Source organism: Sus scrofa, chromosome 11, assembly GCF_000003025.6.
Source record: "Sus scrofa isolate TJ Tabasco breed Duroc chromosome 11, Sscrofa11.1, whole genome shotgun sequence".
Classification (NCBI taxonomy): domain Eukaryota; kingdom Metazoa; phylum Chordata; class Mammalia; order Artiodactyla; family Suidae; genus Sus; species Sus scrofa.
Window position 1 is genome coordinate 67,390,682 of NC_010453.5, and position 18,095 is coordinate 67,408,776.

Here is an 18,095-nt window from a genome sequence, read left to right on the forward strand (position 1 = left end):
GAAGCACCTTGTTGACAGTGGGCATCGCTTCGCCGATGGCTACACAGACGTGCCCATTGTTGGTTCAATTGCTCCCTCATTCCTTCAGCAAGTCTTTGCCTGTCTACTGCATGGCACATTCTGTTCTAGGTGTCGGGGGTAAAAGTGAACAGACGATGCCTGACTTCATGAAGTATACAGATGCTTGGGATGGCTGGGGTGGCTATGAAAACCAAACACAGACTTATTCATTAAGTGGTTAAGTTCTTTGAACATTTTCTGCTCTTTGTAAGGGAAATATCAAGAGAGGATGGATGCAAAAGCCCCATTTTCCTTGGGAGGGCTGTCCTTCCCGGCCAACCGAGAAAACGCACGCATCTCCCAGTTAGGGGTGGAGGGGAGATAGAGAGGGGGCTGCTGCGCTGCGTGTTCACGGCGCTGCCTTGCTGTCTTCTCCCCCTTCCTCTCACCATCCTCGTTGTAGTGGGCGGACTCAGAAGCAGGTTCTCGACTTCGTGAGAGAAGGAGGACATAAGAAAGTGCCGTTCGAAAGGTAAGCGGAATGTCGGTGCTCCGTCTGGGTTGAGGGGCGTCGTTCTCTGCAGGGAGCAGTGCTCCAGCTCACAATTAGGAACGTCTGAGGACCCGGGGACCCCTAACTCAGAGGTAAGAGGAAGCCCGCAGAGCGCCGGGATGGAAGAGGATCGGGAGCTGACAGAGGGGCTAAAGCGCTCCAAGACCTCACTCATCGGTGGGTCCTTACCTAGTTGGGGACTTGAATTGTATTCCTCCATACTTTTTAATTCCACAAAGTTGGGGTGAGGATAAACAGGATTTGTGATTGCTGCTAGCAAATGCTGACAGCTCTGATGATACACCAGGCGCTATTCCAAGCTCTTTACACCTATTAACTCATGGGGCCTCCAGCCCAGCTCTGTGAGGTCGGTGCTATTTTATTCCGTTTTTAAAGATGGAGACCCTGCAGCTCTCAGAGCTGGGAAGTGGCCCCTGGGGACCCGTCTCCAGAGCCCGCTGTTTGCTCTGCCACCAGAGGGGCTAAGACAAAGGCTAAAGGGTGAAGTGACTGGGCCAGGACGGTTTCATTAAAAATGTGTGTTTTGATGTTTTTCTCTCTTTTTTTTTTTCACTTTAACCTTTAAAAACCACAACAGCCCACGGAGAATACAGCAAAGGCTCATGTTCCCACTACTTAGAATTAACTACTAACGTTGTAACATTTGTTTCTGTAGTTGTATCTCTTCTTCCCTTATTTGTAGCTGCTATGGCTACAGATGTAGCGAAACCCCCCCCCCTTTTTTTTTTTTTTTTTGCTATTTCTTGGGCCGCTCCCGCGGCATATGGAGGTTCCCAGGCTAGGGGTTGAATCAGAGCTGTAGCCACCGGCCTACGCCAGAGCCACAGCAACGTGGGATCCGAGCCACGTCTGCAACCTACACCACAGCTCACGGCAACGCCGGATCATTAACCCACTGAGCAAGGGCAGGGACCGAACCCGCGACCTCATGGTTCCTAGTCGGATTCGTTAACCACTGAGCCACGACGGGAACTCCCGCAAAAACCCCTTTTAACCAACAGCCTTCCCTATTTCTGGTTCCCTCCCCAGAGGCAGCGCTACCTTCTTCCTGTTACTTCTGTTAGAAATGCTCATGCCTCCAAAAAGAATAGGCAAATTGCTCTGGAGGTGTCCTTTTTCCTTTATATAAGTAATGTTACATTGTACGTAATCGAGCATCTTGCTTTTTAAACCCAACCCTGATTTGGACATCTACGTTGAGCATTTCAAGGTATTAGGAAAGTATTACTTTTTATTTATCTGATTCCCTGATGAGAAACATTCAGATTGTCTTGTGTTTTGTTTTGCTGTCGCAGAAATGAATGTGCTGTGCTGCCATCACCATCCTTGTATGTTTCTACTGATGCGCATCTGGGGTCTTTCCTCCCTCCCTGTATCTAGACATGTAATGTTCAGAAGGTCACTTGTCTAGATGTAACAAGCCCATCATTTTCCCCGACGATCCACAGTTCATCTTTTGAGGATCGTATAAGAAGTGGCCCGGCTTCCTCTGACTCAGCGTCGGGGGGACCCCAGAGCTTTTGTGTATTCGTTTGGAGTATTTTAAAAGCTGCATGGATATTGGAACTTAACCTCTGTCTTTGTAGAGTTTCATGTGTTTGAGTACCCGAGAAGTTTCTAGTGCTTGTTCCCTGGCGAGGTGGGGACTGGCACCCAGAGGGAAGGAAAAGATGAGAGGGGAAACCTGGTGGTGGTGGTAAAAGCCAGTTTCAGAGTTCCTGCTGTGGTGCAGGGGGTTAAGAGTCTGGCTCAGGTCTCAGTGGAGGTGTGGGTTTGATCCCTGGCCTGGCACAGTGGGTTAAAGGATCCAGCGTTGCCACAGCTGCAGCTCAGATTCAATCCCTGACCCGGGAACGTCCATATGCCACAGATGCAGCTGTTAAAAAAGATAAAATAAAATAAAAAAACAGTTTCTTCTACGATTGAGTCTATAAATGCATTCCTGGGGAAGACCTTTTTCTGAACTGAGCTCTGTGAAGGAGTGAGCCGATCGGTGACAATGGCCTCGGTGGTAAAACGGATCTAGAAAATCATTACCTAAAACACACAAGGATTTCATATCATTAGACCATTGCTGGCACTTGTGAGCATATGTGGGTCCAATAACCAAAAAGTCAGTGTTCGGTGGCCGGTGCTCCCACCAGCTAGACCACTCCAGCCGGAGCCTGGGATGGCTGAGGACTTTTCAAGGTTGCAGCAACCCCTGAATCCTACAAGGATACAGAAAGGATGCCTGGGTTGGTTTCAGGGAGCATTTTTCCAAACTAATGGGGGTGCCTTCTCTATTGTGGGAGTGTATAGTGCTGTTGTTTTTAATTTAAAAAACAAAAAATCCTCAACTTTTGCTATCTTATGTAATTTCTCCCAGGAAACACAGCAAGATTCATTCCATCAGAAGCCTTGCAACGGAGCCCACAGAACCGAATTCAGAAGTGCCAAAACAAGTCAGTGATGGTGATATTTGCAGTGATAACTGTTCTTTACCAAAGCTCCCTCCTCTGCTGAGGACCGGGTCTCCTCCTATGCTTTGGGGTTCTTTGTCCTCCTTCTTTGGGGTGTTTTATAGAGAGGAGTCTAGCTGCGTCCCCTGGCCCCGACTGACACTGGCTCTGCTGTGCTCTGCACCCCAAAGCCCTAGCCCATGTCCTTCCCCAGCTGACCCCCCCCCCGGCACCTCCCCCATTCACACCCTGGGGAAGTTGGCTCTATTGGCCTGAACTCAGCCTAGGGCTGGGAAGCGCCCAGAGCCAGAGTTGAGCCCACCCTCCAGCTAAATGGCTGCACTTGTGGGAAGAGATCAGGACCCGCTTCCTGAGTGATGGGTGTAGCTCCCCTTCGGTGCCAAGGTCAGAACCTTGCACTGGCACAGGAGCGGGTGGTGAGTTCCCAGGGCTCGTGTTACAGAGCACTGACCGCAGTTGGCAGCGAGTCACATTCTCACCCTTGCTCTGAGGGTGGCCAGGGCTCCTTTGCCCTGGAGTCAGTCTCGGGATGAGCTTTCAGGGTGTTCTCTATGGGAGAATGAGAACTTTGTCCTGGGGAAGGGCATGAAGGCAATTTCATTGTGTGAATCCGGAGAGAGCCCGTAACCTGCCCATCCTACCCTGAGGCAGCAACAGAGAAGTCTTTGTCATTGGTCTGAAAACCGTGTCAACCTGCCCTTGGGGGTCCGTGATGCCTTTGCTCCCTCTCCCTACCCACACCTCCTCCAAGAAGCCCACTGTGGGCTGGAAGGCCTCGCTGGTTCCATAGAAACTTTGGAAACCCAAGATGAGACAGCGGGTCCTGGAAAGCAGAAGCTGTACCTCACTTGTGCTCCTGGGGACATGACACTGTCAGCTTCCACACCCCGAAAGAACATTCTGGATCATGCACAGATGCCAGGGGGCGGGGGATGGGTGCCTGCTTACTGTCAGCGTGCTTTGTTCGAAGACCTTGGAAGGCAGGCTTTCTTTGGCGGTCCTTTTGGCCACTTGATGCTTAAGGATTTGCTATTAAATTAGACTCCACATCTCTCTCTCTCTCTCTCAGCTCTGGTGTAACCTCTCCCTTTTCTCTTCATCTCCCTCCCCCTTTCCCTGCACCCTTTCCTGCCACCTCCAGGCTCAGCCGAGTGCCAGCCTTACCCTCGGAGAAGGTGCTGAATCCCCGGGCAGCGGCCAGAGCTGCCAGCAGGGAGAGGACCTGAGCGGTGCCACCCAGGAGCGCAGCCCTGCCCTGCAGAGGAGCCCGGCGGCGGCGGCGGTGGCAGTGGCAGCGGCAGGGAGCAAGGATGCAGACAGGGCCGTCAAGGCGGTGATGGAGGAAGAGGAGGAGGTCGTTAAGGACAGGACCCAGCAGAGTAGACCTCAGCCCCAGCAGCCAAGCACAGGTCCAGCATCCAGGGCTGCCCGAGGCAGCAGCGCTTCCATTCCTTTCATTGACTGCAGTGATGTAGACAGTGAATACGACCTTCTCAGGGAACACGCGTCCCGGTCACGGTCCCAAACAAATGACAACTATGAGGGTGATGTGACCAGTGGTGTGTATCTGCTCTCCAGGGAGGAGCGGTCCAGGGAGGCTAGGCACAGGGCTTCCCCTCGCTCCGCGAAGTCCTCCCGGCCGCCTTCCAGAGGGTTCCTGGACGATGATTCGGCAGACATAACCTTTGATACAAGCGGGAGCCCCAGACTCCCCAGACATAGCTCCCTGATAGATGAGCTGTTCAGAGGCCCAGGCAGTCACAGTCCCCTGGCCACCCCGTTGTCTCCCAGCAGCAGAAGTTCAAGTCCAGATGTGAGTTGGGACAGGACCGGGTCTCAGGGCTATGTTTCCGAAAGCGGACACGGCTGGAGAGAGCCAAGTACGGGAGAAGGCACTCTTTCCAGCCGGGATCCCCTTTGTGAAAACGCTTCCCCTGTCTTACAAAGGCCACACGTGAGGGATCTTCCCAGTAGGTGTAATAAGTCAGAGACAGATCCACTGATTCTGAGCCAGGTAGCGGCGACCCCAGAGGCAGTCGATGTGCTTGACAGCCGTGGAAAGGGTGGCCTGGCCAGTCTGGCCGGTCCCCAAGGGAGAACGCTGGCCAATGGTACCCGTCTCATAGGCCCACGTGCAAAGAGCCCCATCACGCAGGCAGCGTGTGCCCGTCCCTGGCCAGCCCAGCAGGCTCCCCTGCAGAAGACCGAGGGCTCCACCAGTAGTGGGTCTGAATCCAGCGATTCAGACTCAGAAATGCTGAACCCTCTGGGCCAGCCCCTCGTGTTTGGCAATCCTGCCGCGCTGAGTTCCCCCTCGAGGGCGAGGGGTCAGAAGTGCTCAGGGGGCCTGCATTTGAACGAGGAGACAGAAGAGGATGAGTGAGGACAGTAGAAGGTTGGGAGCCTGGAGTCGTGAGTCCAGGGTTTCCATGGTGATGATTCATTCTGGTGACTTGTTAACTCTTCCTGGGCATTGGTTAGAGGAAGTTCAGGGCAGGTGCGCATGTAGGATAGGGCATGCCTGAACTTCTCCGATCTCTCAGAAGGACAAAACTTCACCCATCATGGCAAGTTACCAAGAACTTGTTTCTCTTTCTGATCGAAGGCTGGGAAGAAGTACTTTATGATGAAACTGATCATGTGTAGTATGTTGTAGTTACGTGGAAATTTTCTGTGTGTTCAGTGACGTATGCAGATCACGCTCCCATTTGGTTGAGTATTGGGACCGAAGCATCAGTGAGATCCCAGCAAGGGTGTGGGTTTTACTTTGAACCCCTTCTTAAAGGGGCCGCTTTTCTGCGCCTCTTAAAGTGAGGAATTGACAACATGCGAAGCCAAATTGTAAGTTGATTGCTAGTTGAGATGTCGTGTCAGTGAAATCTTAGTTAAGACCCATGAATATTTTAATCAGAAGCATTTGGCATTATTTCCTCTTTCCAGGTTTCCTATGAAATGATAGGAAAGCCCTCACATCTTCATGAACTGTCATGAGATGGCTGGTTTGCTTTGGTGGGTCAAATTGTTGGTTATGGTTGAAGAAGCTGTAACTCTGGCCATCAGAATCTCTTGGTGAAACTCAGAGATGCTACTGGGTGATGATGCAGGAGGAAGTGAGACGTCGAAGTATGGGTACTCTGGTCCCCAGGAGGTTAGCCAAGCCGGTGTCTGCCTCTGCATAGTGCCCGGCACGGAGAAGGGCCGTTTCCCAGTCTCGTTGTCCTTAGTTGATTTTTGCGCATGTTCTTAACATTCACACTCTTGGGAACAGTGTCCTCTCTCTGCAACAGTGACTTTGGGCTGTTTTTCCGTGCAGGAGAAAAGAAACTGGAAGTAGTGAGAGGTCTGGTTTCTTTTTAAACCTTGACCACCTGCACCACTGCCTTTCACCCAACATTCCTGCATTTCAGATGAAAGAACCTGGTTTGAACTTGCATTGTTTCTCAGCCTTAGCTGCACTTGAAATCACCTGGGACATTTAAAAAAATTAGTGTTGCTTGAACTCTGACCCTAGAAATGTGGCTCTAAATGATCTGGAGTGCCCGTTGGGCTCCCCAGATGGCTCTGCTAGGTTGCCAGCATCACGTCTTGGCCAGACACAGTTGCCTTCTAGAATCCAGTAGAACGTGATCAAAGTGTTAGTTGAAAGTTGGGCTTGCTCGCCGAATAAGAAGAGCGTCACAAACAAGATGCTTCGCTTCATGCCTGTTACTTGGTACTTTTTAGTCTTTGGTACTTTAAAAAAAAAAAAAAAGACAAATTGTGGAATACAATTTTCTGATCTTGCGTAACGACAGAATTATGGAGAAGCATTGTAACGATGATCTGTCCCTGAAGTGCCACCATGCCAGTGGCCCCAGGAAAACTCATCATGGGGCTTTGTTGTGGGGAAAGAGCTGAGCATGTTTAGGAAACAGAGTAGAATTTGGCAGCAGTATTGAACAAGCAGAAATATTGACTGACCTCGTGGTCCACATGAATGTCAAGAAGTCGGTTTTAAAGATGCTGAGAACTCAGTCCCTTTTTATACACGCTTTGGCTTTATCTTCCTAATCATTTGATTCAGTGCATGACTGATGAATCAGATTGATGATTGGATATCTTGAAAGATATTCATTGAAGTAGTCTATTCGTGTCTCGCTTTAGCTTCACGTATTTAACAGAGTCCCAGAATTTTAAAGCCACAAGGGACCTTAGAGGTCACTGAAGTTAAACCTTCATTTTGTGGACAAGAAGCCTTGCTGTAACACAATTAAGAGACTCCACGTAGCCATACAGCTAGTGCATGATGAAGCTAAAACCACAGCTTTAGTCTCTAGACCTCAGCGTTTGACTCTGTGTGACATCTTGATGCACTAGGACCTTTTGGGTTCAATTTTTTAATTTTTTACTCTTGTGTGGATTCATAATTAAAATCACATGGAGACCAGGACTCCTGTAAACTTAGGTAATTACAGTCCATACCAGGTAGGAAGAACTACGGCTTTTTGTATGGTGGGGTTTTTGCAGTTATGACACATGTTTGCACATTCTGTTTTGAACTTAGAAAAAATAGGTCGATTTTCTGTATAAGCAAGTAGTGAAATGTGGGTTAAGCGGAGTCACTTTCGGAATCCTGTGATTGATTTGTGAAGGCGGTTCGTTCAACTGCGTTTTCTTTTCACCTCTAATCATACAGCACTCTGATCACAAAACATAAATGAGCGAGGGTATGAACCGCCCCGGCATAGGCTATGAATCATCCGATGTAGAGCCCCAAAGCGAAACATGCTCCAGTAGGTACATTGCTTTGCTTTTTCCTGAAGAAGTGATTTTTATCTAAAGTGATTTGAAAAGCAGGGGTGTGTCCAGTTTCACAGGTGCCAAGACTTCCCTCTTTTCGGGACCCTCGTAAAGTTTTTCTCAGGTTGCTTTTGAACCAGCCAGGCAACTCAGTTTCTGCTTCTCAGCTGGTGTTTATGAAAATGGCAATCTTGGTGTGATTAATGGTGCTTAAGAGAAAAGGTGGGGGGGGGGGGTTAGTTGGTTCAAAAGCCATGTATCCTGCAGCTCTGAGAACATTCACTAATTGCCTCTGGGAGGGCTCGCCCTGCACCCAGGAAAGAGCCCTGGCGGGAGCGTAAACCAGAGCATCTGTGGAGCCCAGAGGTAGAGCCTGTTTGCTGGATGAAGGGGTCAGGGACAGCCAGTGGCCGCCTCCCTCTCACTTTCCATGTCCTCTGCCTTGTGAGGCAAGATGCTGGTGTCCAGGGCCTTCCCCGGCCTCTGGCATCTCACCACGAGGCACAGGAAGAGCTGGCACAGGCCTGGAGTTGTACTGGTTGCAGGAAGATCCAGATGGTGTTGGGTGTGATGAATCGGCCGCAGAGATTAGACACCTGCGGATTCTTTCAGATTCCCAAAGGGTTTCCCAAGACCTGTCAGCCAGTTTTTCTAAGACAATAGCTAGTGCAGGGGCCACGTGCATCAACAAGGAAGCCAGGTCTTTAGATTGTAGTTGTTCTATGAAATGACAGCTAAGGCCTTGGCTGGAAGACAGACTAGATGGAGAAACAGAATGCCTTGGAAGTTCCTGTTGTGGCCCAGTGGTAATGAACCCAACCACTATCCATGAGGATGCAGGTTCCATCCCTGGCCTCACTCAGTGAGTTAAGGACCCAGCGTTGCCATGAGCTGCGGTGTACATCACAGACACAGCTCAGATCCCAAGTTCCTGTGGCAGCTGCAGCTCCAATTCAACCCTTGGCCTGGAACTTCCATATGCCGCTGGTGCGGCCCTAAAAAGAAAAAAAAAAAAAAAAAGAAAACTTCAAACCAGTCAAGGCTACTCCAGGGCCTCCTTGCATTCATCTCTTGTTGGATAGTATTTCAAAATATGGGAATTGTAGACCCTTTTGTGGTTGATTTTTATTGCTGCTTGTTCAGGGCCATATATAAATGCAAGAAATTCTCTTAGTGTGAAGAAATGCATTTAATGAGTTCCAGAACTTAAAATGGATTTTGCTCCAGCTCCTTTCCCAGTCATCTGTATGGTCTTGACAGATATTTTATTAGACAAGCATTTAATTAAAGGAAGTCTGTGAGCCAGATTCTCCCCCACAGATGTGATTCACATTTGCAAATTTCTCACAAATTTATCTCACCAAATTGTGCTGCTATGGCCTGCACTTAAAATGTGAATAATTGCGGATAATTCCCATTTTATTCTCAAGAACTTCTTTGACGTTTCAAACCAAGCAAGCCCTTAAAAGAAAGAAAGAAAGAAAGAAAGAAAGAAAGAAAGAAAGAAAGAAAGAAAAGACTAGGACTGCAAAACCAAACTATAGCATACGCCTCTGACTTTCCTACCAAGTGTACAGAATCCAGTCTGTCCTTAATAGAATCAGAAACTCCCCTTGCATCCTAGCTCTGGAATCAGTTTGATTGTGTGGCCGAGTCGTCCCTAGATGATTAAAATAGTAAGCTGTTAAATTTTGTCGGAACTGTTATAAATGTGCATCAGGCCCTTTTTTTGTATCTATGATCAGGGTTGACATGCCTGTCAACTTTTTGTACTTAAGATGCTGGTCCTTATTTCACGACATGATGGGTTTGGTGCATTCATTACTGAGTGACTGGGGTACAGGTAGGCCCAGATTAAAGAAATCAGTGGGCCCCCTTCATCATTGTTTATTTGTTATTTCTTATTTACTGAGTATATTTGCTTCTGTCTCTATCTTTACCTAGGCCCTGCTTCTTTTTTTTTTTTTTTTTTAATTATTTTTGGTTGCGCCAAAGCAGATAAAATTCCCAGGCCAGGGACTGAATCCAAGCCACAGCCCTAGGCTGCAGCTGCAGCAACGCCCCATACTGTAACCCACTGCACGGGGCCAGGGATCGAATCTGTGCCTCTGTAGTGACCCCCAACCACTGCCAGCGGATTCTTGACCCCCTGTGCCACAGCGGGAACTCCTTCCTAGGCCCCTATTCTTATTAGCCAGAATTTGAAGAACTCTCTGAGTTGCATCCCTAAGAAAGGCTCTTTTTCTCCTCCCCCCCCCCCCCCGGCCCAAATCTTCTCCTTCATCATCTGTAAACATTCCTCTTGATAGTCATGAGCTGAGTTCTCTAAGGCTGGCCTTCGTCTGGTTGCCCAGAGACGAGCCCGCAGTTGACCCATCAATAACACGGGTTTGAAGGGTGCAGGTCCTCCTACTAAAATTTTTTTCAATAATAAATACTGCAGGACCACATGATGCAGGACCGGTTGAATCCACAGATGTGGAAGCACAGGTTCATCAGGAGGGTCGCCTCTTAAGTTCTGCGTGGATTTTCCATGGCTCGGAGGGGCTTCGTCCCTGACACCCGCGTTGTCCAATGTTAGTGCTGCAGGAGGGTCTTTCAGGGCCATCTCTGCCACAGAGGAAGTTTCTTTGAACCTGAGGGTGGCGAGCATTTCAAAATAGCCCATTGCTGGTAGCCCTCGGGTGAGTGTTTCATTCAGCTCTTGGCCCAGTTCATAAGAACACAGGCAAGGAAAGATACTAGTGGATGAGCTCCTCCAAGAAGGAAATGATTAAAGAACTTGACTCTGGCGACGTTTATAGAATCTATTGGCGCTGCTTTTTCCTTGTTAGTTTAATTCCATCTGTTTCTATTTAGGTGAGTGAAACATAATACAGGGAAATGGGGTCTCTCGTGTACTCCGGGTATACCTCTAACACCAGTTGCTGGTATTTAAAATGAAGCCAAGACTTTTAGGTCAAAATAAGCATGCATTTAATGTAGCAACTCTCGTTATTAAAAATAATAATAATAATAATGAAAATAATAATGAAAAGCAAAAACAAAAAAGATCCGTGATGATTTGGCCTGGCTGGCATTGAAGGCATCTAAAATCAAAAGTGGCCTGGTTGCCATCTGTTGGGATACATACTTAAAAGGGGCTATTTATTATTTCCTGGGGTAACCTACAGATTTTTAGTGTTTCCCCTGTGAACAAAAGTTGCGAATGCTGATTTGCACATTATATATATGCAGGAGGAGGTGAGTAGAGTCAGGTTTCATAAAATTAATAACACATCACTCCAAAAAATTTTCCTAGATGAAACCTCCAGCCTGGGGAACTTTTCTTTCTTTTCCAACAAAAGCAGTCAAACACCTGGGTGGAAGCTCGGGTAGAATTACCAGATCTTCTTTTCCTGAAAGCTTTAAAAGTGGATCAGACTCTGACTGGTTCAGGATGGTTTGCGTGGGGATGGACTGAATGATGCAGACGGCACAGCTTAGCCTTGGAAACCGCTTTGGCCATCTTCTTGGCCTCAGGTGTTTGGCGGAGGGCACCTCCTTTGCATCTTCATCTGGGTTCCAGATCAGGTTACTCTGACCTGTCTTGGGTTCGTTTTCTATTTGAGGGTAGGGAGAGTTAGAAAGCAGCCAATGAGATGGGATATCTGGTCTACCTGGGTAGTTGAGAGCCGGTGTGAAAGGTTAGCTGCCCGGCAAATGCTGTTAAGGCGTCTATGAAAATGGTCCTGGGAAATACTGGAGCTTGCTGCTAGGGGGCAGGTGCAACAACGACAGAAGAGTGAGGAGTAGTTAGAGAGCACTGCGAAATGTAACACAAGCCAAAGGTACTAAGGACGGGGTGAGGACCCGTGTGTGTCTGTGTGTCTAGTGAAAAGCATCAAACGGTGATTAACTGTACTTTTGAGTAAGAGGTGGTGCTGGTAGTGGGACTGGGAGTTTGGAGGCAGTGCTTCTGCTTTATTATAAATTGGGGTTGTTAACTGGTTCGCAAATGGAATACAGTAGAAGGGTCGGTTTGGAGCCTGTGGTGGTGACAGGCCCATTATCACCCTCAGATGACCCTTCTGGCTCAGGAACCTGGGCTAATGATTGCTTTTTCCTGGGCCTCAGCATTCCTTTGTAAGAAGTAAAGCATCTGTCCCTCTGCCTGCAGTGATTTATGGAAAGACCAAAGATAAATTGTCCTCAGGCAAGAACACACAGCTGCCGCGGGCCACCCACGCACCTGAAAGGCCAGTGGCCTCAGCCCGTCACCCTCACCCCCTTTCTGCCTGGAAAGTTGCCATGAAAACCCAACTAACCCCATCTCGCCAGCTCTGCCTGTACTATTCATCCAGTTCCCTTCTGTTCTGTCTGTGTGTATATTTAACATTTTCTTTAAAAATGCTTAATATGCTGAATTAATTTTAAAGTAGAAAAGGCTGGGGACTTCATTCTCATTTTTGTCATTTGTTTATTAAATGTGAGAAAACATTTTTCCATTGTTCCACGGTCTGCACTGTTTTTGTCAGCATGCACCTCTCTAAGACAAAGCTTTTTTTTTTTAACGTTCTGTCTTTATCCTCAAAGCATGGTGTCCCTTCCGTTCCCCGCATTGTTGGAGCATTGTCTGATGTCCCCCCCCTTTTTTTAAACACGACTGAAAGCCATGTTGTACTTGGAATACCTGCTTCCTGTCAAATACAGTGACCCTGCTCGCTAAGCAGCACGCCTTAGCATGGAGGCATCCCGGGCGCCCAGGCTGGGTGGTGCCCTGAAGGTGGGGACAGAAGATGAAGAGAAGACCTCACTTCTCTGATTCCATCTTCTCCACGCCTGTGCTTTGCCCTGTGTGTGCAGGTGGGATGGGGGGTACCCTGGTCTTTGGAAGTGAGCGGGGTCGCTGTGATGAGGGAGCAGGCTCCCGGAAGCAGAGCGCATCTGTGGTGGGAGCTGACATGGGGAGCTCAGACAGCCAAGACTAGCTTCCATTTTAAATGGGAACAGCTATTCCAATGGGATTAGCAAGCTTTCTGTAATTTGTAAGAGAATTTAGCCCTGAATTCGTTTTCTTGGGGAGCGGGGGAGGTGGAAGCATAGACAAGACCTCGTCTGTAATGACCCCAGTTGGCGGCGCATGGCCAATAATCTGGTTTTAGTTGGCTGTCTGCCCACCATGTAGGCTCACGCAGATACTGTCTGGTTTCGTCTTCTCTCCGCGGCTAGGGGTGCAGGATCTCACCAAAGCATGGATTTCACCCACCAGGAAGGTGGCTTGGTTTCCCCAATAACAATGAGCTCAGTGGGTCTTGAAGCATGGAAGGCCAGCCTCATGTAACAGTCTATGCACAGTATTAATATTGCTTGTTAATTTCAACCAAAGAAGCTTTCACTTGTCCTAACAGGAATCTTGCTGGAAAACCTGTCGCTTGTCCCTGGTCTTTCCCCCTGATGCCTGAAGCTTTGTCCCGAGTGGGAGATGGTGTTTTCTTTTCCATCGGTACGAAGCACCACGTTTAACCCAACCCAGACACGGCTCTCCCCAACACCACCATGTTCAAACAAAGGAGAGTTCTCCTTGAGCTCGTCCCCTTAAGCAAGAACAAGCTAGTGCATTTGCCATCGTTTCCCCATGGGCAGTATTTCTCTTTCTTTTGCTGCACGTTGCATCGCTGTGGCTTTTCTGAATTGCTTGATGAGAATCAGTGCTGTTGATGTTCAGTTGCTTGTGAAACTTTTCGGAAAGGAACTTGGTCTGAGAAGCACATACGTCACCTGCAACGACCCCGTCACCAAGCTGACCACACCCCCATAACGGGTAATCCTGGAACTTGAGTTTCCTCGTGGAACCTTGTCATTTCAATCAAACATTGTCATCTTCTTCCCCCCCACGTAGTCCAGTGGACTGGGACTCAGCTAAGTAAGCAGACTAGAGGGCATCCAGCCTGTTCTAGAGATGACCCATGAGTCAATCACTGCTGACCTTTTTGATAATTGGCTTTCAGATGCAGACAATCTCCAGAGAGAGGCCACTGTCTTCTCTTTTAGAGGGAGATTGTGGATTTAAAAAGAGCCTTTTAAAAAAGAAATGAATATCTGTATCTGTAATGTACTTGCTACCTGTGCCTTTGGAGCGTGTTCTGGGTACAGAGAGATACAGTTGCCTTTATTTTAGAACCAAATAACAGGAAGTAAATCATGATAGATGAGTGGCTTGTAGAAGTTTGCCAGATGTAGAATTTGGGGGGAATATGGAGGAATCCGCATAGGTACTTCCTTTTTTTTTTTTTTTTTTTGGTCTTTTTAGGGCCATACCCATGGCATATGGAGGTTCCCAGGCTAGGGATCCAATCGGAGCTGTAGCCGCTGACCACAGCCACAGCAACACCAAATCCTTAACCCACTGGGCGAGGCCAGGGATTGAACCCTCATCCTCATGGATACTAGTCAGGTTCATTAACCACTGAGCCATGATGGGAACTTCCGCAAGGGCACTTTTTAAATCATTGTACTTTTTAAATTATTGAAAAGAGAACTTGAGAAAGCAGTCAACGTTTTCATTTTCCTCAGTATTCTCATTGTCAGATATTTTAATATTTAACAGATCTGTGGATTACTATTTTTTAGATGGTTGGGTTTTCTAGTTCTTCCTTAACAGGAAAAATAAAGCTTAGCTAAGTAAAAATGGGCATTCACAACATGCTAATTTAAAACGCAGGGTGGGTATGGAGTTCCCTTTGTGGCTCAGCGGTAACAAACCCAACTAGGATCGTGAGGATATGAGTTCGATCCCTGGCCTCTCTCAGTGGGTTAAGGATCTGGCGTTGCTGCGGCTGTGGGGTGGGCCGGCAGCTGTAGCTCCGATTTGACCCCTAGTCTGGGAACCTCCCTATGCCACAGGTGTAGCCCTAAAAATACATACATAAAACACAGGACGAGTACAGCCAAGTATTCAAAATGCCATTGAAAATGGCTTTGAAAAATGGATGAGAAATTTCACTTTTCCTAGGCTCGTGTGAGTTTGTTCTTAAGCATTTAATACAGTCAGAGAAGGGGGGGCGGTTGCAGGGTGGCTTGTGCCCCGTCCTAAAAGGGGGAGATGGGCATGAGTTTGACTTGCTGCTGATAAACTGTGTTCCCGCCGTGACTGTGCCTGTGGCGAAGAGCTTGGTCAAGAGATGCTGCCGTCTGAGTGAGGCTGCAAATCCAGCTTCGCCTGTGCAGCCAGGAGAGAATTATGAATGTATTTTACATTAGAAAGACAGAGCAGCTGAGCCAGTTTCTGGGATGGGTGATAAATTGAACTCCATAAATATGGCTGTGCTACTTTGAGGTTCTGTGTAATTGTTTATGCTACAAGCAAGTGTACGTGGACAGGGGTTTTAAGAAGCAATGATGAGAAATGCCCCTCTCGGGTGCAGTGTCAGGGAGGGGAAGTATGGTCCATGAGCGGGATGTAAACTCAGTCTCATTGATACAGATTAAGGGGCAGAGGGGGACCTGGAGGTCGGGGGCGGGGGGGGGGGTGTCAGGAAATCATTTGGAAGAGGTGAGGGATTTGAAAGTTATTCGCCGGAAATACAACTGAACGCCTAACAAAATGCAGGGACATTTCTGAAAATAGGAAGAAAAAATTTAAGCATCAAAAGCTTCCAGACTTGTAGGGTGTAACTGATCTTTTTCTAGTCTCTTCCAACTGCTTTCCACCTCGTGCCTTAATATCCAGATGCTTTCTTAGAAAGTTCCCCCAGATTATTTACCTAGAGCCCCCGGGCTGATGGAAATTCCTCGCCGGCCACTTGTCATAGAGGAAGAAACGATGCGCTTCCCAGGAGTTAAGGAAGTTCATGGAGTAGCAGTGAACACCAGCCATCATTTCTCCTCCTCGTCCAGGGCTGTGCCTTCAAGGCCAACAGACCGAATGGGGTGAACAGGCTTAATAGAGCTGCAGAGGTCTAGCAGCCTGGTTCTCTATAGCAACACTGCCCTGTTGGTTGGCTTTGTTTTTTTTTTTGCAAAATGGACTACTTCAGTGAAAATTGGTTATGTGTAGTTCTAATAGCTATAACCTTAGACAGTGACCTTCATAAAGACACAGCTCTTTACGCTTGCCGAGGGCGGGCTCGGCGTGGACACCAGTTTGTATGGATCTCTGTCACATACTGACTCAAAGTCGAAAGAGAATTTTAATTACTCATCAAGCTGCCAAATTCTACTAATGACTCTCATCAGCCTATTCCATTGATTGCTGAACGGTAAATGAGCTACCTATTTTTGTTGGGAACTATGTCACCTGTACGTTTTGAAAGCCTTGCGTGGTTTCTCTTGCAAGGGGAGGAAGGGGGCTGTCCTCCATGGATGCAGCTCTGAGTTTTCTGGACCTTTCCCCTCCTTAGCATTGCTGATGGGTTTCTAGAACAGGATGCTTGGTATGGATCAACTCATTGGTCTTCTTGCTTAAATGCATTCATCGCCTTGTCCTTCTTAGGCCCCATGAGTAGGCACAAAGCCAACTAAAGTAGCCGCTCTGGAAACGGATATGGACGACCCTCATGGATGGGTGGGTGTAGTATTGCACGTGTAGTATTGTGTCACACACATCTTTAGGCGACACGAGTACGAATACAGCTGGCTTTCACCCCACCACCTGTGGCTGGCTGGGAGCTGTTCCCACTCCACCTAGGAGACACACTTGTCCTCAAGCTAACGGTCAGTGTCCGACTTTCTGAATCCTGTCTGCCACGTGGTCCAGTGAGGAATCTTCCAGAGGGCTCCCTTCTTTGCAGGGTGTCCTGCCTTCTGGGCAGATGACCTCTTTTACAGCTCTGGTCCGCTAGCTCATCCTTCTAGCCCACGAGGTCTACTGAGCAAGTGTCCCCAGGGGAATTCACACAGGTGACAGCTTTTGACCTTCGGAGGGTGGATGCGGTTGTTTATCCTTGTTTTCTCCCCCGCCATGTGGCAGGTGGTTTTCTCTCTGCTGCTGGATGCCGTCTAGGGCCAAATTGGTACTGTCCCACCACCCCCTGCCCTCCCCTCCGCTCCTCCTCTAAGCTAGCCTTCTAACTGCTTTATGTTCTTGGCTCCCACTCTTTCAATGATGAGGCGAACGCTTTTTCTGTTCCACGTCACTGCAAATGCAAGGCCCAGCATGTTCTCACATAAACTGCCTCACCTGGTCTCCCGCAGTGTGAGAGCTAAAGGTAAGCCCCCCCGATTTTGCCAGATGATGATAATGGACAAACAATGAGTGACTCAAACAGCAACTCACAAATGCATGAACTGTTTTGATCTCCAGACAGACTGCCAGAATTTCTCTTTTCTAATTCCTATTTGTAGTGATAACCTTCTCCTTTTTTGTGTGATTTTTTTTTAAAAAAAAAAAGAATAGTGTGGTACCTTGAATCCATTGCAGCTGTGATTGTTGTCACTCTATTTGACACGTTCCAATCCTCTCAAAATTATTGTATTCAGTTGTGCACTAGTGTCAATAAAATTGACATTTGTGAAGCAATTTCTGGCCTTTTTCTCCGGGGTTTACTGGGTCTGGTGGTGTGTGGGGTGTGACTGGGTCTTTTTCTAACATCAGGACTTTATTTGAACAATGTATATGAAAATACAAGGAATTTAACTAGAGGGAATTTTTTTTTTAATGCAAACTTCTTGAATCTGACTTTTCCTGATATTTTCTAATCTCATTCTTCAAGGATGATATATACTGACCAGTAGTCCTTGGCAGGATGTCTGCTTTTCGTTGTTTCTGTGGGCATGGTGGCTTTTCACCCGCATGTTGGCAACACGGCTAGCTGATCCACCTGGGACTGGGTGGGGGCTGGTGGTGGTTTCTGCATGGGTCATTCATGCTGGGATCGAGTTCACTCTCCAACTCCATCTGCTCCATTCAAAGCTGACCTATCTTGTAATTTTCAAATGGATACGAACGAATCCAGACAGAGAGAATGGAGGTCAAGAAAACAGGGGGCCACCTGGAAAACCACTCTTCACCTTTCTCTCCTGGATCCTTGATAGTGTGCTGAGTAGCCACGGGCGCGAAACTGTATTTTGGACAATGGAGAAAGCATTGCTGTAGTCTTTCCCTATGATGGTAGCTGACAGGCCTGCAGGTGACTTGAACTTCGCTCGCCCTAATCCTAGTTTTAGTGCATCTGCGTGAGAATCATAAGTCCATCCGGCAAAAACACTTTGTTCAAAAGTAGATGTTAAGACATCCCATTTAGTTTCAAAAGGTCGGGGATCGGTATTTGCAAAATTCTGTTGGCAAAGAGTTTCCTGTG

General features: G+C 47.9%; 1 protein-coding gene across 7 annotated transcripts in view; it reads left to right on the plus strand.

The window, feature by feature from the left end:
- The window catches only part of FARP1 (FERM, ARH/RhoGEF and pleckstrin domain protein 1), a 312,926-nt gene that overhangs the window by 246,060 nt on the left and 48,771 nt on the right, over positions 1-18,095 (plus strand). For all 7 annotated transcript variants that reach the window (XR_002336570.1, XM_021065374.1, XM_021065376.1 and 4 more), the window contains 3 exons: positions 464-532; positions 2,943-3,018; positions 4,178-4,445. Coding sequence is in view for 6 of the 7 variants with exons in the window: in XM_021065374.1 (XP_020921033.1) it covers positions 464-532; positions 2,943-3,018; positions 4,178-4,445 (413 nt within the window). In the remaining variant the exon portion in view is untranslated. The remainder of the gene's footprint in view (positions 1-463; positions 533-2,942; positions 3,019-4,177; positions 4,446-18,095) is intronic.